General features: G+C 42.5%; 1 protein-coding gene across 1 annotated transcript; it reads right to left on the bottom strand.

The window, feature by feature from the left end:
* Positions 1–11,002: 11,002 nt before the first annotated feature.
* LOC136373458 (cell surface glycoprotein CD200 receptor 1-B-like) lies at positions 11,003–16,336 on the bottom strand. Its single transcript, XM_066338358.1, has 5 exons — positions 16,255–16,336; positions 13,953–14,264; positions 13,059–13,313; positions 12,180–12,279; positions 11,003–11,367 (listed from the first exon to the last, which is right to left on the bottom strand). The coding sequence occupies exons 1-5, from the start codon at positions 16,334–16,336 to the stop codon at positions 11,358–11,360; spliced, it is 759 nt and encodes a 252-aa protein (XP_066194455.1). The 3' UTR covers positions 11,003–11,357.
* Between the last annotated feature and the right edge of the window lie 6,508 nt (positions 16,337–22,844).

Genomic DNA, 22,844 nt, shown 5'->3' on the forward strand with positions numbered 1-22,844 from the left:
TCTCTTCACTTCTGTGCCATGACACCCCATTATTCTGGTGGTCCTTGAAGGTGGGGAGCTTCCACCCCGTGTCATTTTTCAGAGCTGGGCTTCCTGTGCCTTCTTTGCCTTGCCTCTGTTATGGGGCTGATTTGTGGCTGATAAACCCCACAGCAAAGCTCAAATGGGGTAGGAGTTTCTTGTCTGTTTTTCATATCAGAGAGAGTTTTCTTATTTCTATTCTAGTGGAAAAAAACCTCATATTCTTTCTTTAGCACTGAAAATATGAAAATTACACAGCCTCTCCCCAGTCCTTTTACAAAATATAGCAATGTACAGTTTCTTACGTTTGTGGTGTTGATGTTTTTGCAGTGAAGTGGTGCTCAGGCATTAGCAAGAGTGGAGTTCTGAGCCAATGTCCTGAAAACTGAAGGCCTCCCAAGTACTTCAAGAGAACACAAGGGATGGAGCAGAGGTCATGGACACCAGGAACATTCTCCTCAGGCTTGGGAAGTGGTACCAATCCTCTTCCATATGCCTGTTCTAGTGCATACTGTCTATCTCTGGAAAATTCAGCATAATAAGAAGCAAGATCACATAGTTTGGGGGAGCTTGGAGCACTTGTCAGGCCTATTTGCATATTGGATACTTGCCTAAGTGAGAAGCTGTGCTGGAAAGAATCCTGTATTAATGTAAGTTGCTCCTGTCCCTTCTGGCAATTTTTGGCAGGCCTGACAGGATATCCTGGGTTTCTGTCCTTTGCTCCCCATCTGCAAAATACTAAAACAATCACCTCATTTATCTCAGTGGTACAGTTACTTGCTTAGATACATGATCAGCACTCCAATTTATAATAACCAAGCACCTTTTTGCTGCAGCAACACCACTTTCACTCTGCAGACTTGATCTTCATGATAATTTAAAATATATATTCAGGGCAGTGTAGCTTTCTGCTACAAGATTTTTTGTGGCTTTCAGTCATGCAGTTGCATTACCACAAAGAACTAATAGCAGCCTCAATCTAGTTTTGTGAAGTGCTTACTGTGCTGCTTCTCAGTGCAAAAGGAAAATGCTCTCTTTAATGGCTGATTTACACACCACACTGCCTTTTTTTTTCTCAAGAAACTTTTGAAAAAACACTTTTTTAAAAACAGAGTTTACACTGCTTAGAAACTACTGCCTACACAGGCACACATTTAAACCTGCATGCCTAGGTGGTACCTCTTAGTATGTTTATCATATCTCAAAAACAAGGATGGGGCCGTACAGAAGCTTCTTTTAACTAACAGTCAAACTACTGACTGTATTAAGTGGAAATCTTACTTTTGCCTGTGTTCTTCAGATGTACTGCTGATGAGAGAGTGGCTGTGAGGTGAAGAGCATAAGAAATGTCTGGAGCAAAGGGAATGTCAAAACCTCCAAAATCAGACCATAACAGCTTTGTCTCTGCCTCTTGCTGTATCTAGTCATTGATGAGGTCATTCTTCTGGTCATAAGAAAAGAGCTTGGTTTGTCAGGGCAGGCAAAAAAACCCCAACCAACCAACCAAAACAACAACAAAAACACACAAAAATACCTCCCCCCCCCAAAAAAAAAAAAAACACCCACCCAACCACCACCACCAAAAAAACCAACTGAAACAAAGAGGTTTTCATCAATGGCTTCGGTGAAAATTCCCAACAGTCGTTGCAACTTCATGTGGCTCAGTGATGCAGGACAAAATAAAATGGAAAGAAACCTATCTGTAGCATCTGCTTATTTCCAAAGACCGATTTGATTTATTTATGTTCCAGAAGCAACATCCTTATAATGTGTCCCTCCTCAAGGGGCACAGTCACTGACAGATTTGAGGCCTCCCAGACAGGAAGCAGTAAATACTTAATGAAATGAAGGTTTTCACATGGACTTTGGACACATGTTATTCCAGTAATGAAACTGTGCAGTGCTCTCCCTCATCAGTGGCTAGAAGGGGCCAGCTCAAAGTAGTTACCACTGGTCATGGTGTTGTCACAGCTAGAGGCAAAAAGCAGAAAGGAAGGCTGGTTCATGACTTTATACTTCAACCACTGGCTCTGCTGGTTTTGACCCATTTTTTGAGAAAAGTGTCTCTATGGGGAATACCTCTGCAAAGTGGAACACAAGGATCTCAGTGCCACAGGCTGCCAGGACAGCTACTGACCCACACATGGCAGGTAAAGTTAGACCCTGTTTTTTCCCAGCTCTTCACCCATGTCATCTTTCTGGCAGATAGACTTCTCTTTCAGGCTTATGTGACCTACAAGAAACAGCCTTTATAAGCAAGTTCCTAAAACAAGCTCATTCTCCATGGGACATATTGACTAAATGGGAACAGTTGTTTGTCACTCTTCCTCAGTTTCCTTTCTGCTCTTCATGAGTATTTGGGATTTGGGTTGATGGTCATGGTCATAGGTTTTTTCTTGAGATACTTCTGTGGGACTATTCCTCTGAAACCTAGAGGGTCATGACAAATCTAGCAACCTTAAATCCCCCTGACTTGGGAAGTGCCATGAGTCTTATTCTCTTGTTACTCACCTAGGGCTGTGTCACTCTTGCTTCGTTTCCCTTTTCTGAAATGGCAGGCCTAGCCCTTTATTTTGCTTCTACTTAAAGGCTTAGAATTGGCTTGAATTTCAATTTTTACAGATATCTTCCTGTCTTTAGTAATCTTTCTGTTTCAATTCTATAATTGCTTTTGCCAAGACTCCTAGGGTCTGGGTATTGTTGTGGTTTAGGTTTGTTTATCTGAGTCACGGCACCATTTATGTGGAGGTTTTACATTTGCCGAATTTGTTTGTTAACAGAGAGATAGGATTTTTGGGAGAAAAAGGCAAAAGCAGGCTCAACTTAGAAGCAAAACCAGATAGATTTTATTAACATACACTAAGAGGAGAAAAAAAAAAAAAAAAAAGACAAAAAAGCTAACACAAATTAGTTTCTAAAACTAACCCTCTCACCACAAACTTATTTTTCTACAAACAGTGTAAAGGCGCAAAACTCAAAACTCTAGGTCAGTACCACTTATAAAACAGTCTTTCATTCACTCTTTGAGAGAGAAGTCACTCCTGTGGTTTGGTAACTTTCACACAAAAGCAGCCCACCCAGAGAATCTGCATCTGTGGAACTTCCTCATATCACGTTGCCTTTCCCATGACTACCTATGGGCCATGCATTTCACAAATTGGGATGGTATCTTTTAAAAATGAGCTGCTTCAGAAACAAACGATCTTTTTCAACTTGGGGAACAGAGATAGTCTTCTTTATTCTTCACTGGCAGAGGGCTTCATCTCATCTCTCTGTTGAACCTCTCAGGGGGGCACAAAAATATTTATTCATCACAGATACCTTTGCTCAAATCCACAAATCATCTCCTCAAATTATATTGTCTACCATTTAAAAACTTTTTCTGTTACCAAAATTCATAGGAGATTTTCAGCCTAGAACCAAGGCAACTCATCATCTCTACCACCCAAAAGGTCATTCTTCCTTTACTTGACTTTGAGATTTCCATATTGTCCCTTTACACGTGTCCAATTTGGCCTTTTCTCTCATCTCCGAGAATGGTCCTGCCATGACCCTGACACGGGGCCAGCCCTGCCGGACTGCAGCCCGCCTCCTCTGGGAAATGGCTCCTGGAGTCCCGGACACCCTGCCGGACTGCAGCCCGCCTCCTCTGGGAAATGGCTCCTGGAGTCCCGGACACCCTGCCGGACTGCAGCCCGCCTCCTCTGGGAAATGGCTCCTGGAGTCCCGGACACCCTGCCGGACTGCAGCCCGCCTCCTCTGGGAAATGGCTCCTGGAGTCCCGGACACCCTGCCGGACTGCAGCCTGCCTCCTTAGGACAGCGGCTCCGGAGTCCCGGCCATCCCCAGCCACCCTGGGGGCAGCCAGGGCCTAAGCCGGGCTCCCCTCAGCTGCCCACGTGTTACCTGCTCACCGGACGGGAGGGAAAAAGGAAGACTCCATCCCAGCTTCAGCTTTTATATGGGTTTTACCAAAAGTCGCCTTTTGTTTTCTGAATGGTCAGAACTGCATGTGAAATTCAAAACCTGCACCCCTATAGGTCCCTGTCCTTTCTATAGAATTTCAAGGTCCTAGCAGAGACATACTGTTTCAACCCATGACGGGTCTATACTCACATATGTGGGTATAAAATCTTACAGCAGCACTGGACTGCTTTCATTCTCTGGATATTCCTTTGGGAAGAAAGGAACATACATGAATGTCTTCTTTGGGAAGAAAGGTTCAGTGAATAATGCACTGCATATATGAATTGTACACTTCTGAAGTCTTTGTGCCTTGATTAATTGTGGCCAGGCCTTTATGGGGACTCAGTACTAACAGGAAGGCAAACACTACAAAGCATTAAACCACCAAATCTCAGATATGTCACAGCTACTGGTTTTCAAATGAAAGATTATCTATACTTTCTGGTATGAGTAAGATGTTATTGAATTATTAATCTAAATGAAAAAAAAAATCAGGCTGAGGCAGATATTTACCACAGATAATTCTAGCCCAAACTCATAATATTCAATAATATTATAAAGTGAGGAAAACAGGTTTTTATAATGGGAACTGTTGCACATTCTTAAGATCTATCTGTATCCATCCTATCTACAAGCATTCACTCATGATTCTGCACAGGACTTGCATAAAGCCTACTTGTGAAAAAAACATGGTATAGTTTCACCAGGCTAAAAGGCTTTTCCTCCTACTCATGTTTCAGCATGTTCTTTTCTGGATTAAAGCTTTTTAGCCTCTCCTTTTATATCTAATCCCTTTCCAAAGTGACACATTTCACTTAGCAGAAGGTCCCAAAGCCACTGCTATGACTTCCATTAGGCCCACTGCATGAAAGAAAAGGGTCTCTGGATCAAGATGCCACACTCTGTAGCCTATTTTAGCTAAATTCAGCTTGTTCCAGATTTCAGACTTCCTGTTTTCTATTGAGCAGGTAATTGCATGTAGTCTTCTAATTATAATCCTATGCATATTAGAAATGCTATTGTGTGAGTAAACATGCTGAAGATTAAGAGGTGCTTACCTAGCAAGGTATTGCTAACTTAGGACAGATAGAACAGAGCTTTCTGGAGAGCTCACACACTGAAAACATGGGGGTGGATTTTTCATAATCCTCTGATGGACAGATACACCGAGTAAAACTTAAAGAACCTGTGGTCACAGATTTTCTGCCTTGCAAATAAGCATGGGTGGCAGAGGAAGACTTGAAACTTACTGATCTCTCTTTTGGTAATGGAAAGTTAGTAGTAATGGCTTGTTTTCTCACAAGAAGCTCCACCTACTCCTTGTTCTCTTTGTACCATTAGTGTGAACACACTACATCAAGAAGATGATAGGAAAGAAATAGCAAAGAAAGGCATATCTTAAATGCATATTATTAAAGATTTGAAAATTAAGCAGATAGAAGCAGTAAGAAAAAGCCCAAACATTGCATAGCATATATGTGATACTGTTGTACACTACAACGACACAAAGACACTGACTACAGAAGGCTGAAAATGACTCCTTTATTGTTGGGATGTGTCTCCTTTTTTATACTATTCTACACAGACCAATTCGATTAGTGAAGCAAAGACAAACCTCTTCAATCACATTGGTCAGACCAGAGAGACATCAAGAAGAGGGACATCCCTCCTAGAGAAAGAACGTAAACATGTCTCTTGTTTACAGAAAATTCCCTGGAAAGAAATTTCAGAAAACCAAAACATGTCAGGCACAAACTTGAGCTACATATGTGCATTATTTTACAGTCAGTAATTACTCACAATGTGGCAGTGTACACAAACCATAGGGAAACACTATGCAAAAAGAAATAAGGAGGGACTTTGTTATTTTGACCATCTGTGGCTGCGTCTTCACTGGAATGACCTACAGCTGAGGCAAACTGTCTGTAGGAGACAGACAGAAACTCAGGGGAAACAGCTTTATTAGAAGTTCTGGTGATAGGCTTTCACTTGCTTGACACAGATACCATGCTGGAACTTGGAGTAGTGTCTTCTCGTGGTCTGAGTTGTGCTCTCTCTCCTCCTCCAAGAGAGTTCAAGAATAGATTATCTGCAAATAGGCAAAGCTTCAAAGTCTGTTTGTGATTCTGTTGGTGTCCAGCCTGCGATGCTGAGCTTCACTGTCCCTGAGAGAAGTGAAACCTGTGGCCGGGTTTGTAGAAAGGAGCTGCTAAAAGAAATGTTCCTGCTTTCTTTTCTCTCATGCTCTGGCTGGATACCCCTGTCTGCAGTGATGATGTTACTGCTTCAAACTCAGCCTGACAGGCCCCAGCAGGGAAGGACCAGAGCAATTTCTCTGTGGCACTTGGGAAATTTCGACCTGGACTAGTGATGGCTCATGGGTGCACCAAGTTCCTTGGACTCAAAGTTGAATTAAATGTTCAGCACAAGTACACTAGTTAATGAGGTGTGTCCTGACAGTGTGTGCAAAGCTCAGCTGATTCAAATCACTAAAGTGCCTTCCATTGTGCTAGGTTTGTTTTCCTGTAGAATCTCACTCACCAGAGCTACTACAATATGTTTCTTTTATTTCTGCAAATAAGAGTGAGGCAAAGGCTAGGTTGGAAGAAGAAATGAAAGCAAAGATCCAATTAAAATAAACTGCTAGATTCTAGATTTACATGGCAATTTCATTTGTCTCAAGTCTCAGGCTGTACAGTTCTTCAGAGCATTCTTCATTGGGAATGACTATAACATGGAGAATAATTCACCCAGGAGTACATTCACCAGCATAATGCCAAGGGCTACATGAGGACCATATTTTGCTGCTACATCATGAGTTGACACACAGAAAAATTATGCATCTGGGTGAATGTGGGAGAGTAATAATGTTCTTTTCACCTCAAGCCTTTTCTCTGCTTCAAAAGTGGACTGAAATTGCTATTTCTCTTACATTTGCATGGGAACACATTTATTGATATGCCTCCAGATATTTTTTTACCTGGTTATTCATATCTTGGTGCATAAGACTACATAGATTTGCCAAAGCTCTTTCTCATGTGTTTGTTACATGTAAAACCAAGGTAACAGTTCTAAAATATGCTATCTATTCTTTAATCTCTATCTTATGTGTCAGACAAATAACAACACTTATCTTTAAGGGCAGACAGAGAGTTTCAACTGAACCAAAACAGCACTTGATTTATTGTGGGGAATTTTCTGTGCATTTTTTTATTCTTGGTAGACTTCAGGGAAGATTCAAAGGTCTTTCTAAATGTTGAATCTGAATATTTAATTGTAAGGCATTTTTGGTTGAAGCAAATTGAGGCATTCAGAAATTCAATATCCATCATAAAGGTATTTCCAGCTCTGCAGTTGTACATCAATGTTACTGCGCACTTATCTCACCCTTACTTTTCCAACTTGTCCATAGGAAGGTTGTAGGAGATCATGTCAAAAGTCTTTAGGTCAAGGCACACAAGGTTGCTTGCTCTCCCTGCTGCACAGAGCAAGTCAGTCACTACCTTCATTACATAGTCACTGCTGAAGCCCATGTTATCACTAGTGAGAGTGCTGCAGCGACAGCATGAAACACCAAAAAAAAACCCCTCACAGAAGTAAACTCAGTTAATTTTCTGGAGTCCACAATTTCTGTCACTTAAAATGTGCTCCTTGTCTTCCCTAGAAAATGCTTTTGTTTTTCTGGATGATATCCAAATCTGATATGCCTTGTTGAAGGCATGAGACTTGGCCTGTGTCTTACTGGGGCCCCAAGCAGCCACTTGGATCTGCAGTCTGCTCCAGAACAACATCCTGTCCTCAACTTTACACGTCAGTAAAAAGCACAGTTTGATGCTCATTACTCTGAGCAGTTTCAGTTATAAGGCTTTCACAATAAGAATCTTTGCCTACTTTTTTTTTTTTTTTTTTTTTTTTTTTTTTTTTTTGAAGATTTCATTATGAGTGCCCAAACAAGGAAATCATCAGTTTACATCAGGCCAAATAGATTTGGGGCTTCTTGTTTTCCTAACAAAAGATGAACATTTTCCTAAGCTGCTTCCTGCCACTTGTCACCCCAAAAACAAACCCCTATTACATTCACTCCTTTTTCTCCATTTCTTCCAAGAGTGGATGAAGAAAGGTCATTGTGATCTGCTGTGAGATTGCAGTCTGACAAGGAAATCTGAAGAGCAACCCCCTGACTGGTCCTGTCCTTCTGGAAGACTTCCAACTCTTGGAGAACAGAGGCCAATATCATTATATTGTAGCTCTTGCAGTGATTTTTCTTCCTTTATTTTTCCATGGAGATGCTGATCAGCAGCCCATTCCTGACACAAGTGTCCAACAGCAGTGGGGACAACAATGGTAAGAAGCAATCAGTGTGCATTACCCTGACCTCCAGCTCTGACAGCTCCTTGCTCCCAAACAGGTCAATCCACTGAGCCATGGATGAAATGGCAAAGGGCATCATTCTTGCCAACGACACTAAATTTGTTAGAACGTTTTTCCTTTAGTTGGTATTATGGGGGGGGTTGGCTATTCTGTTTTGTTTTGGTTTTTTGTTTGTTTTGGGGGGTTTTTTTTGTTTGCTTGTTTGTTTTTTTGTTTGGTTTTTGTTGTTTTGTTTTGTTTTTTAATTTTGTTTTGGGTTTTTGTTTGGTTGGTTGGTTTTGGGTGGGTTTTTTGGGTTTTTTGAGGAAGTCAATAGTTTAATACTGGTATATGTTAAAAAAAAAAATCAAAAAGACTACCACAAAAAAATGCATGCAATTTTTTTCCAGCTGTGATTTAACCCCAGCCAGCCACTAAGCCCCCTGACAGGCACTTACTAACTACTTCTCCAGGTGGGATTGGAGCAGAGAATTGGAAGAATAAAAATGGGAAAATCTGTGGGTTGAGAAGAAGACAGTTTAATAGGAAAAAAAAGTTGCATGTGAAGAAAAGCAAAACAAGGAATTCATTCACTACCTTCTATTGGCAGGCAGGTGTTCAGCTATCTCCAGGAAAGCAGGGATCCATCACTAGGATAGGAAGGCTTGGGAAGACAAATGCCATTATGCCAAATGTCTCCATGCTGATAAACAGCTGAACAGAAGTCATGACAGCAGTCAACTCAATCTAGCACATTCCAACCAAATTTGTCATTATCATGTACTGAACACACCAGCAAGAAGGTTGATGTTCAGTGAGAGGAACAGAGATGATCTTATTTGCACTGAGAGTTGGCCAGGAGCTTGTGCTGAAACTCTGACTGCAGAAGGCTCAGGTTGTTGTATGCTCTTTCCTGCAGCAGGATTTGGGATGGCTTTAAGAATAAAAAGGACAAAGAGTAGGGGTAATGCTGGTTACAGAACCCTGTGGACTCTCTGGTATGTGAATCTGATCTCTTTTACCCTCCTGGAGGAAAGAGAGATCCTGATCTATTTGAATAGAAACTGTAACAAAAGCTGCGAGATATTTTTCCTTCTGCCGGAGACCTGACCAATCTGGAGAAAAGCTAAAGAAACACAGTAAACGGAGGTCACAAACAATATGTCCTCAACACCATAGATACTGGTGGCTGTGGCTGACCTAGGTCACATCTTTGTTGATATCTCTGAAACTGTGACCAGCCCTGGAGCCTGTGAAGAGATGGAAGAGAGATGATCCTCTCTGTGCGGCCCCTTTGTACCATGACACCCCTGTGAGAGCCGAGCAGAGCTGTGGCTTTGCGGACAGTCCGACCCCAGAGCGAGGCTGTGAGCAGAGAAGCTCTGAGCATCTGAACCTCAGAGGTTTGCAGGGGCAGGTGCTCAGAGCTGCTCAGCTGCTGCAGAGAGGAGATGAAGCTGAGCACGAATTGTAGGCACGCAGCTGATGAGAACGGTGCAAACTCAGACACCAGGACAGCTACAAGTATCAGCAAGTATCAGCTAAACTCCCTGTGGTTTTCTGCTTGCTAGCCTCCAGCCAGTTAGGTTACCATAAAGAATTAGCAGTATCTTTTTTTTAGCTTCTGAATTGCTTATTCTTCTAGCTCTTATCTCTGGGTGCATTTACATTGTGCATCAGCTCTGCAGAATGCAGACTGCTGTGACCAAACAGCTCCATGTGTCAACAGACGGCCAGAATGGAGCTGGGTCCGTAAACGTGAAAGGAGCGGTTTCATGGTGCTGTGCCAGCAGAATGTGTCTGCATCCTGCTGGTGTCCTGCAGAAACCTCATCAGGCAGGGATTTACACCAGTTTATTGGCTGCACCAGGAAAGGGTGAGGCAGCAGGGCAGTGGCAGAAAACCTGCAGAGAAGAGGGAGTGCAGTGACACAGCATAAAGCTGGATAACTCTACTGCATAGGTTACTGTGCTGAGACTGAAAAGCAGGATTTTTTTGATCCCCAGTGTTTAGATAAGAGTTTTGGCCCTGACTCCTTCAGTAGCTGATTTCGATGTGAAGAGAGGCTCACAAAGCTTGAGAGATGGGGTCAGGCATGGGTAAAAGCAATGAAAGAACAGCAAAGATCAAGGTTGTGTTCCAGTTTGGACTTCCCTGGTCTCTGCCCTCTCCTCCTCCTCCTTGCACTTGTCACGCAAACTAACTCAGCCTTCAACAAGTATCTTCCATGGTTCAGAGACTTAGCAATGGCAGTATGTCATCACATGAAAAATTAAACTCAAGGGTTCCCTTGTGACAGGACCAGCAAGATCTGTTTAAAGAAATCAACATTCAAGAACTGTGTTCTGCAGGCTTTCTGGATAATGCAAAAAGATAAATTAGTCTGAGCATTAGATTGGAATATTTTCTGTGCTTCATTTAGTACAGAAATAACTGCTCAAGCTCAAAAATATTTTAGCTTCTTTTTTTGTTTTGTTTTGATTTTGTAAGTGGTGGTGAAACACTTCAGAATTTTTACAGCAAAAATGAGAATTGCTCAAATTTATCTTCAGTCCTATATGGTCATCTTGGGAAGGTTACTGCTCAACTATTACACACCAACATTTTTTCTTGATTTATTTTATCCTAGAAGACATGCTACTTAAAGAGTAGGATACAATGTACCTGAAATGGAATGACCTAATTTTATACAACATGAGTTAATTTCCAGTTGCATATATGTTAGATTTGACCTTACACAAAAAGACTGACACTTGCATGTGTGATAACAGCACCTGTACTTGCACTAGAGAGAGGATGCAAGACAGAGCTGACAGGGTTGGGGAGGATCCAGCTTGCATGCTGTGCATCTGTACAATTACACTGGCTGCATGTAGATGTTTGCTTCCTTCTTCTGAGAGCTCTGGTACTGCTGAGTTCTTCCTGCAGGCCACATCACTGACACATAACAGGACTTTCTTTCATCTCTGCTCAAGCCCAGACACCTCTGCAGGTGGAAGCTGCCCCAGTTTGCACAAGTTTCACCTTGTCCTGGGAAACAAGGAACCAACACTGTAAGTATGAGGACAAGCCTGTTGTGGGAATGCAATTTTGGTTTCTAGGAGTGTAAAACCAGAATTCCTCCCTTTTATCTGTAAGAGAAACACAATTTCATAAGGCTTCATGTCTGTGGTCTTACATGAGCATGACCAGAGCTGGCCATGCTCCAGCCAGCACCCAAAGAAGAGCTGCCAAGAGCCCTGGCACAGAGTGGAGCTAAAGTGTGACTCAAAGACAGTAGTTAGTTCTGCCTCTGTGATGTTTGCAGAGGAATTGGGGTCAGGGACTATACTTTGTGGCAGAGAGGCCAGCTTAGACTAATCAGCCAAGCTGCCAGAAATCCCTAGCAAGGACACCAGCAGCAGACCTGTTCAGCTCTCATGCAATACTTCCTGCCTTTCTATACTGACCCTGCCTTCCCTGGCTTTCTTTACCTAGCACAAAAGAGACCAAAAGTCTGGCTCTGAGCTCAGATGGGTATTTTGCTGCTTCTTTAATCTTCAGTGCCTGGCAAACTTTATTCAGATCCCTCCATCAGGTAGAAATCTCCCAACCATTCCCTTTGTATTTTTCTTCTGAACGATTTATGGCAGCAGTAAGAGTCAGGTATGGACTCATCTCCCTCCCCCTCTGCCCCAACTGAGCTGTTCCAGTCCTTGGACAAACCTCCATGAACATGTGCAGGACTGATGGGCTTGTGACAGACTGAGGTGACCATGCATGACATGAATTAGTACCAGAAGTCCCTCTAAGTTTCTCTGGACTTGCGAAAGGGGTTTGTGTGTATTGTGTCCCATGCATACCTTGTAAAGAAGATGTAGAGCTGAAAAGCAGCTGTCAAGAAGAGGAGACTCATGAGGCTGGTGAGGCTGATGACACAGTGAAGAAAGCATCCATTCTTCTCTGAAGAGAAACAGATGCTCTTTTAGATACATCTCCCATTGTTTCCCTTGTGCCTCTGTCAGGTTGGCATCTTCTGGACAATGCTCTCTGTATGCTGTACTTCAGATGACCTAAGGCAGCTGGAATACAGTGCCAGACACACAGCTGGGAAGAAACAATCCTCCCCATGTCCTTGATGGAGGAAGCTGGTCTTTTGGTGTCTGGCTGCTCCTGCCCACAGCACTGCTGCAGCCCTTGCATGTGCATTCCAGCAAATCTCAGCTCAGAGAGTATGAGTCCAGCTGAGTATTTCAGTCAATTACCTATGGCTGCAAATAACTTCCCAGCCACACCTTCAGTTTCACACCCTAAAGCCTTCACCTACCAACCAGACTTGGGAAACTGTAAGCTGACTTTCTGTCTTCCTGTCACAACCCATGTGGAACCAAACAATTAGCGACACATTATGGCACCACTGGATTACAAAACATAGATCTTGGTGATGGTATTATTGATAGCATTGTGTGTTGTGACCTTTGGAATTAATCCCACTTTTCCATTCAGCCCTGGAGGCAGATGGCAAATCCACTGCTTCTATCTCCCTTCCTGCAATTTCACACAGGCCTTTACAGTTCTGATAGCACTTGTGTTTATCCATCCCCCTCCCAGCAAATTTCTAACTGAAGATTCAGCTGCACATTTCCTGCTGCAATCCTGCCAGTGCCACTCATGTGTTGCTTCGTGCATGGACAGAGGGCTGAACGGGGCTCTGAACACTGAACACACAAAGGGAAGCTCACCTGAGGGACGGCAGGCTATGGACTGGTTCCAGCTCCCAGCTGGGTGGGACACCATGCAGGTGGTCACATTGGTTCCATTGATGCTGCGGGCTGTGAACTTGCTGAGAACAGTCACAGTCCCGTTGTCGTGGCACTGCTCCTCTGCTCTGGAGCTGCTCTCCGGGACCCAGGAGAGCTGAGCCGGCGGCTTCCCCGCCGCTGCCTCACACACGGGGCTGCCCTGCTCATCACAGTACAGGCTCAGCATCGGGGGGGCTGCAAAGCACCAGCCAGGGGAGAGCATGGAGTTAGTTTGGCACAGCTGGGCTGGGCTCTTCTTGTTCTCCACCCAAAATGAACCCAGTGAAAAGAGGAGGATACGTTTGGAGGTGCCATCCCATCCCATCCAACTGCAGCAACATGGGCCCAAACCACAAGAGACAACTAACAGCTGTGTTTTTCCCTTCTGCACAGCCCTCCTCCATCCAGCTGAGCCTTACCACAGCCATTCATATCCTCTGTGTGTACATGGGAAATTGCTTCACACCTGTCATTTCTAACCAGACAGTGGGAAAAGGGAACAGCAGAAGGGAGAAGAGGTATGGCAAATAAGGAGAAAGGAGACACAGAGATACTCCCAATGACATGCATGAGTTTATCCCAGTAAGAATCATAGAATCACAGAATGGCTTGGCTTGGAAGAGACCTTCAAGATCCTCTAGTTCCAGCCATCCTCCCATGCAAAGGGAAACCTTCACTAGACTGGCCTTTAACACTGGGACGTCTACAGCTTTTGTGAACAATCTGTTCCAGTGCCTCACTACCCTCACAATACTGAATATCTTCTTAATATTTGATCTAACCCTACCCTCTTTAGTTTTAGAAGAACAAGCTCTACTTTTGCACATTCCTTACCCAGCACCGTGAGGTGGTACGTGATATGGAAATTCCCTTCTGTTGATGACATTTCACATCTGTAACTTCCCTCCTGGGCTATTCCCACTTGCTGTATCTCAAGGGCAGGAGCCAGACCTGCTCTGAACTTCCAGTTTATGTTGTCACTGCACTTTGTTCTGTGTGTCATGTTTGTATCAGTCCTGTGTACCAAGGTGCAAGGACCTCCAGCCTTGGGATTTATTATCCATGTTAGCATCTTTATTTCTCCTATGATAGGGCAGGTGAGAACTGAGTTGTCACCTACTGTGGTCACTAACTCTTCGTTCTTCCCTGAAGAGAAAAAAAGAGAACACGTGAGAAGGAGCCCAGGAGTTGTGGTCTGGAATTCACAGGAAAGTGTCTGCAGTGTACAAACAAGCGTGAGGCCGTGGCTGTGTTCATCTGCACATTATCTGTCATCGCTTATTACAGATCTGCATTATGGAGCCAGGGGCCTGTCACAGCCAACCTTAGCAATACAAATTTCCCACTGAGGATCATCCTAATGGATAAGACCAAATACTCCTGCCCATTGTCTTTAGCAGTTCCACATCCATTTGCTGTGCTTGCACCAGCAAATCCTACACAGAACTAGGACCATTGCATCTGGCCACATGATAGTGGCTTTTCTCTTTAACTGTTGCTGCCAGAAAAGTTAACTTTTACTTCTGCATTCATATCAGAACTACAGCACTGTGGGCAAAGGCCTTCTCGACACCTCTCAGGCATTACACACGCACACATAACACTGGTGGAGCTTTGTGCAGGAGGAAAGGATTTTGCCTCCTGTCTCAGGGTTCTCTTATCTGTGCATTAGTGTTGCCTACATGTACAAAGGCAGCTTTTTTTTGTGACGCACTTGTGAGACTGAGAGAAATAAAGATGATGAGCAGGTTGTAATCCAGCATGAAAAGCAGGTGAAGGAATAGGACTTTTGTGTACTTTGGCTTCTGCAGAAATTAAAAGCAAGCAGTCCCTAGATTTCAAAATATATGTGAATGAAACTTTCTAATTAAAGTGTTTGTAGGAATAATACCCACAGACGTAGTCCAAATAAGCCTCTATCTACCATTTCCTCTTAGTAGGTGGCCATTAAACTTTGGGACAGTAAACCACCGATCTCTCAGTTCTCCATGTCACTGGTGGAACAGGAGTTGCTCTTTCCTTTGGCTGAACAATGGTTTTTGTGGCAGTCTGAAAGCTGTGTATGAGGACAAAATCAGAGCACTACTATTAAAACCTGCATTAATCTAGACAGACAGCTGAAGTTAACCAATCTCATTGGGACTGACAAATAAGTTTTTTGCAAGTCATTCCAAAAATATTAACCCCCTTCTCAAACCTTACAAGCAAATACACTAAATCAGCAGTTGAAAGTTCATCTGGAATATGCAAAGAATTAGAAGATTCAATTTTTGTATAATTAGTTAAACCTCTGTCAGTCTTCCTCCGTGGTACAAGATCTGACTTTGTTGGGTTTCGCTAACCCCTACCCAGATGTGGAATTATATTATTTCTGCTGTCAAGCACATTAAGAAGCCCAATTCTTGAACAATTACAATGCTATAAGAAGTGGTCTTAATGAGTATCAGCTTTTGGTAATTGGTCAAATCATTACTATAACCTCTTTGAGAAAACTACCGTTGCTTTTACCTTAATAATATTGTCTGAAATCTCATCATCTTCTTAATCTAGGTGAATGAACCATTTCAGCTCAACTGCTTCTGGTTTTACTTGACTGTTTTCTTAGGAAATGATTTCTGACTTGCAAAATGAACACAGTTGACTGAATTTTAAATCTTTGTTCATTTAAAGGTTTTTGCCTTTTTGTTTTGGGTATTAGGTATCCTTTGGGTGAAGACACTTCAGTTGTTAAGAATGTTCTGTGATGTATTATTACTCTGGAGGTGTTTTTAAATGACAAGTATTTTTCTCCTTAATGGCATTCCAAGAAAATGTGAGGTGTGTGTTTTAAACTCAGATGATTTCCCCAGCAGCAGAACTGAAAGGAGCTTTTTGTCTTGTGATAGTTTCTGGATGAGTTCACTGAGTGTCTCTGAGAAGTGGACAACAAAGTGTTTTCTCTGCTAGTTCATTGTTGCTGAGAGCCTCAGAGCTCCAAGTCATGCAGAGTATGCCTGACCTCAGCTGAAAATGACTAAGCAAACCTAAGCACTCAACCAGCCCGTGTGTCAGAGCTGGGGGTTTTTGGATAATGTTTCCAAATGTCGAGCAAGAATAACAACGCTGTGCATGTTGAACTGTGTACACTTTCACTGACACATTAAAGCAGCAGCCTTTTGCTTGTCTTTCAACTCAGCATCTCCTAGGCAGCTCATTGCAATGTCAAAGTTTTCCAACATAATGGCTTTTCATGCTTCAAGGCTGTAAAGAGACAGTGAAAGTGATGCTTTTTGCTATGCCTTTCTGTCATATTCTCCTCTGAATGAATCAGGTACCATTCACTTCAAATAAGAAACCACATCAGAAAGCTTAAAATCTGCTGAATCAAGTTTAAATGCAATTTTAGGTTTACAGAAAATTTGTAGAAGGCTTATGTTTTAAGTCTTCTTGAAACTTTCATTCTGAACCTAGTGTCTTAAAATCCCATTATACTTCACTTGTCAGGACAACTTACTGAGACCTAAGAGTTGAGCTTGACAGGGTGATCACACTGATCATAAAACTTCTCATTGATTTTGTTTTAGTAAAAAACATTTTACTCCAACAAAATCATTACCAGTTTTCATTAAAGCGTTGAAAAGTCCAAGTTCAGCACACCATTGTTTGACAACTGAAAGACAAAAGTTCTATTTGCAGCTAGAAATGTTTTGATTTGCAGATTATTGGTTTTCCATCTAAAAGTCCCTTCAGCAGTTTGTTAAGATCCCTTCTATCAGACCTTTCTTTCCCAAAGAAGAGCTGAGTACGTATCACTCTGATAATCTGCCTTTTCCTCCCCTGCCCTTTACAGAGAGATGGTGCCAAAGAAACATCAGAAATACCTGTAGCTCCTGTGACTGCAGTGATGGTGAGAAGAACAATGGTGTAAAAGCTCTTCCCAACAACTTTCAAAGTAGCTCTTGCTTTTGTGGGTGAAAAGGACTTCTTGCACCCTCCATCTTGCTGTGAGCTCCCCAGCATTCCCTGCCAGTGATCCTGAAGCCAGAGTCACTGCTCTTCCACTGCTCCTGAAAGCCCCACAGTGCAGTTACAAAGAGCTGGTTCTCCTTCCTAGCACGAGGCTTTTTCTGATGAGAATTAGTGAGCAGAGAGGAAGTGGTATTTCTATTTTCTCCCTGCCCATCAGGCCGTCCGTCCCACTGCCATCTGGCCCACTGTCTCCAGTGTTACTGTGGGAAGACAAAGTCTAGAGCAGAACTTGAACAAAGCCTAACCAGTGTGATTTTTCATGTTTGGCTTGGATCTTGCTTTTAACAACATTTTTAACACTCTCATCTATATTTGGCAGGATTATTGGCACAGATCTGTTATGGTATCTGGTGGCTCAAGCTAGGGACCTCAATAGAGGGACCAGGAACAAAGACACCCCTGGGCAATTACACCCTTACAATCTGATTCCCCACCCCTCACATGCCAGTCTGGACAATAGCAATATTGCAAATATCACAGCAATATGGTCTGGGGTCTTCTCACTCTTCACTGGCTCTCTGTTCCATTACCAAGTGGTTGCTATATGGCCATCCTCACACATCCCTCTCCTAGGTTGGTGTCGGTGCGGGTTTGGGTTGGTCCCACAGTCCTTGTTGTAATGTGGCTGTTACAGTTCATAGCACAGAATCATGGAACCAATTAGGTTGGAAAAGACCTCCAATATCATCAAGTCCAACCTGTGACTGAGCACCTTGTCAGCTACACCATGGCAATGATTGCCATGTCCAGTGGTTTCTTCAACACCTCCAGGGACAGTGACTCCACCACCTCCCTGGACAGTCCAATTCAATGTCTAACCACCCTTTCTGTGAAGAAATTCTTCATGATGTCCAACCTGAACCTCCCATGGCACACCTTGAAGCTATGTCTTCTTGTCCTGTGGCTTGCTGCCTGGGACAAGAGGCCAAACTCTACCTGACTACAACCTCCTTTCACATAGTTAAAAGGTGTGATAAGGTCACTCCTGTGATAAACATAAGCTGTTTTTGTTCACTAGAGGTCAAACAACTCAAATAACAGAAAGTTACTATGTTACTATCTAAGCCTATAGAAAAGCCATACGCAAATATGCTCTTGCTCAATCCTTTTTCTGTACTTGCTTAATTAGTTTTAAGTTTCAGAAACCTGAGCACAGCTGCCATATAAGGGAAAAGGCAACCGGAGGATGACTACCCACCTTCATCTCTACGACCACCGGGAGGCAGAAAAAGACCCCCTAGCAACAGGTCACACACACGCGCAAAGTACAACAGGAAAGGACATGTCAGCTAAAAAGAAGGGATAAAAAGGTGGACTGGAATTTTGCACGGTGAGGCAGTTGGCAGAGCAGAGACTCTCCTGCCGTCCAGTGCTGTATTTGCCTTTGCCTTGCCTGCTGTAATCTAATAAATTCCGATTGGAATCCTTACTTGTGTCTCCAGTCTATTACAACTCCCGAATGTTTTCTTCTCCAGGCTGAACAGCCCCAGCTCCCTCAGCCAGTCCTCACAGGACTTACTCTCCAGACCCTTCACCAGCTTTGCTGCCCTGCTCTGGACACACTCCAGCACCCAATCTATGGGCTGGCCACTCTAGCTATTAATATTAAAGTAATATTTAAGCTCCTAGGTATACCTGTCATAACTATAATGAATATTCAGATTATTATCTCCAAGTTTCACTACAATCCATCTTTGATTTACACAACATATTTGTATAGTTCAACTAAAGCTCAGTTTACCAACTCTGTTTATTTCAAGAAATGTCTATTTCAAATAACATAAAATTTTCAACACTTACAGTGAGAATTTTATGATTGGGAATTAGGGGAAGGATATTTTTAGTTAACCACTTAAATAATGCTCAACATATTAAAAGCAAAATCTCTTGAAAAAAATTCCTCATTCTGCCCACTCTGTTCTTCCCCACATATGTAATAGACAAAAACATTTTCTCTAAAAGACACTGGCAATCACTTCTCCCCTACTGGGAGGGAGGGTAGCATTTAAATTACATTTATACTACAGTTGTTTTCCTCTGACAACAGTACAACGACAGTTAGGCCAAAGCTGCCATTTTTTGCACTACTGTTTTGTTTCTCAGTATATTCTGGTCCTATATTCCCCCACATACTCACACAAGTGAGCATTGAGCATTGGGATTTTGTGTAGAGACAGAAGAGGGCCTTAATTTATGCAAGATCCCTAAAGGCCTTCCCCTAAACTACTACTGTCTGTCTTCCTATGTGATTAAGACTCCTGCTTTATACCAGCAAAGACAGTTTCCTAGATGAACCTGCCTGGATATCAATGAATTTAATTTTATCAAAAAAATATTTGCCTCCCCACACTCTGAAGCCACCAAGCTGAAATAAGTTGATGATTATTTGACTGTTCTAAGAACAGAAATCTCCCCTTACAACTACTGTCAGAGCAGATTTACGTATTTACGTGGCTGTGTGAAATGCGGTTTCAAGGGCTTCCATTTTGTGGTCGAATAGATGCAAGACACCCATGACCAGAGGGATTACTGGCAGGCAGACAACCATGACTTCCTTCAACCCACCCTTCAGCCAAACAGTGGGTGCTATTTAACTGAGAGGAGACATGGCAACCATTAACGACTCCGAGAAAAAGCTGGGTGAATCCACAGAGAAAGTTAGGTAATCTCTGTTTACACCTCTCATTTATAAGAGACAACAGCAGCAATATAATGAGCCCCTTATCTCTGATGTCTTGTTGCTTCAATTATACTTTCCAAAAAGTCACTCTGTCAATTAATCTCAGATATCAACCTGCACCTTGGTCAACACAGCTTCTGCTTCAGCACTGTGTGGTTTAGCAGTGAAGTGCAACAACCATTACTTATGTTTCAAGGCATGTCCAAGATGCAAAGATCACATGTAGATCTCTGTGGTGTGAGACCATACAATAGTTTCAACCATACAGTCTGTGGGTAAAATAGTTCAGAGCTAACTGGCAGAGGCAGCATGAAATAATGGTCCAAGTCCTGAAAATCAGAAGATTTTAACATTCTAATCACTGGGGGGTTAATCAAGAGTAACAGATCCAGGCACTTGGAGAATGTATGGTCATTTTAAAAACTAAGGCAGGAAAACTCCTGGTAAACAGGGGAAATTCCCTACAGTATGGGATGCAACCTAGTCCAGTTACTTTGGGGAAAGGCCTAATGGTTTTGGGTCTGGGGCATTTTACTAAAGATTCTGCCTCATTTCTGATATTCAAAGTGATGGCTGGAAAACTATGTTGCCATTTCTTTAATTAGCCTTTTGGGATTTGAGTCTCTGGATTACTTCTGGGCTGCAACACAGAAACTTACTGCATGACTGTGGACAGTGGAAAGGTTGTTCATGGGTGATTTGACAGGGAGAGGACTGGTGGGAGGTTTTTTGTTTTGGAAGCCCAAACACTCAGTCCAACACTAAAACTGGAGCCAGACAGCACGGCAATATTGTGTCAAGGGGATCACTGCTGTGCTGTGCAGGCAGAGGATCCAAGCATCCAAGCATTCTTCTCCAACCACCTCCAGCACAGCCCTAGAGCTGGTTTCAAGTGTCCTTTGCTGTTAGATTGTTTCCATCTCAGCTCAGAAGGCTCCTGTGTTCTGAGACTCAGTTTTAGTTGAATTAGTAGCTCACAATCACCATGAACAACTGCATGACATCCCATTTCCTTTATGTTGTTTCTGGCCCTGGATGTACATCACACCTTCAGCAGAGCAACTTGGCCTCCCCCTGCACCCCCCATAACAGACCTAACAAATTCTGGTTTTAGCTGCTCTCCTGGACATTTCAGAGGAAGCTGCTAATGGTGATTAGTGATTCATGCCCCCAGAATGCAGTTTTGCAAAGACTGGCTTCATGCTGCTACTGCTGCTGCTATTTCTGCTGCTACAAGAGTATTTGACAGGACCCATATTACAGCTGCACTTCCTTCTCCATCTCCTGCTCAAAGCAAGCAACAGCACTCACTTTGAAAAGTTCTTTTTCTTTTTACTTAGTAGTCAAAAACCCCAAAACATTTAACTTTCAAAGATGATAATTGTGGGGTTTTTTTCTTCCTAATATTGATGTAGTAAGTTTGGGTCCAGGAGAAAAAAATAACCATCAAATTTAACATGGATATTGAAAAGAGAATTTCAGTTGTGTAAAACCTGTGGAAATGACTCTTTAGCTGGGACTAGCAGTGTTAGCTGCCACATGAACAATAATGACTGTCTCTTTCATTACTTTACTCTAGAACCTTTAAAAAAAACTTTTCGACTTATGTGTATAATGAATATCTTATTTTTTGAACAATTTTTAATTAATATCTCAGAATATCCAGCCCTTGAGTCATCTGTGGCCTTGAATTCCTTCTTGGGACTAGAGACACTTCTCCCTGCCCCCAATTGCATAGTTTGCATAGAGGAAAATGAAAAGCTTTTTAGCGTTTTATACAAATAATTTAGCCTTTAAAACTCCGTATCCTAGTAATTCTGGTTCCTAAACCACCTTCCAAGTGAAAAGAAGATGTATTTTAAGGGGAAGCACAGATTCAGATACGGTCAGTAGTGCTGTTAATGATAGAAAAGAAAGCAGGCAGGCTGGTGTGTTCACCTTGTCCTTTCCAGCATGCTTCCTGGTGACAATATTAGGTCCACGTTTCTCTTGGTGGAAATGAAACTCAAGAGCTCAGCTGGTTTTGGTTCACAAGACCCAAACCAACCGTACTAAAATGCACCTCACTGCTCTCCCAGAGCTCCATCCCCAGCTGCTCTCACAGCTACTCTTCTCCAAAAGATATCTGAAAGGAATGATGGTTTGACCTGCCTCACAATGTTGGGATAGACAAGATCAGACCAGACAAGACATCTGGGGTTGCCACTTCTTTCCAGCTCCATGCTCTTGACTATTGTTTGGGATTTAGGTCAGTGTCAATGGTTACACATCCCGCTTTCAAACTCCAGAGGAATGATTGTCAGAGTTTTTAATGTGGACTAAATTACTTTTGTAGTAATTCCCTAACATCTGAACTACATAACCAGCAACTGAAAAGAGACATCTGTTGCCACAGACATGAGCCATAGGCAATACCAGTGTGAATGCCTGATGTTTGGCAAAAAAAAAAACCACCAAAAAAACACCAGATTAGCAGTATTCCTGAAGTAATTCTTGAAAGGTTTTGACTTTCTTTTTTTTTTTTTTTTGCATTTATAAGAATTTGGGCCATAAGCAGTGACAGGAGAGAGCCCTGCCCTGTAGGCTCTAAACTGGAGCCAAATAAACATCATCTGTAGATTTATTTGGGAGCACTCTTCTAAGTATGCATGTGGCAGCCAGTGATTGTGGTCTGTCCTGAGCTATGCACATTTGAGCTGTCTTGCTGTGAAACAAAGCAGGACTCAAGACTTTAGAGGACTTTAAGAGGACTTAATTTACAGGACTGAGGTAGAATACAGGGCCTTTTTCCTAGGTTTACACCATTAACCTCTCACTGTTAACACTTTCAATGATGATAAATGGGAGAAGCAGCTTATGGATTTCAGTAGAAGTTAGTCTTTTTACAAAATATTCAAAGCTATCTCTGAGAAACATCTATGTTGTTGGCTGCCATTTTCTTAAGGGATCACAGTTCTCTCCCTATAGCTTTGTAACTGAGCTCAATACAAAGAAAGTAGGATATATATAGCCTCTGTTATTTTCTAATGGTCCTCCCT

This window comes from Sylvia atricapilla, chromosome 2, assembly GCF_009819655.1.
Source record: "Sylvia atricapilla isolate bSylAtr1 chromosome 2, bSylAtr1.pri, whole genome shotgun sequence".
Taxonomy (NCBI): Eukaryota; Metazoa; Chordata; class Aves; order Passeriformes; family Sylviidae; genus Sylvia; species Sylvia atricapilla.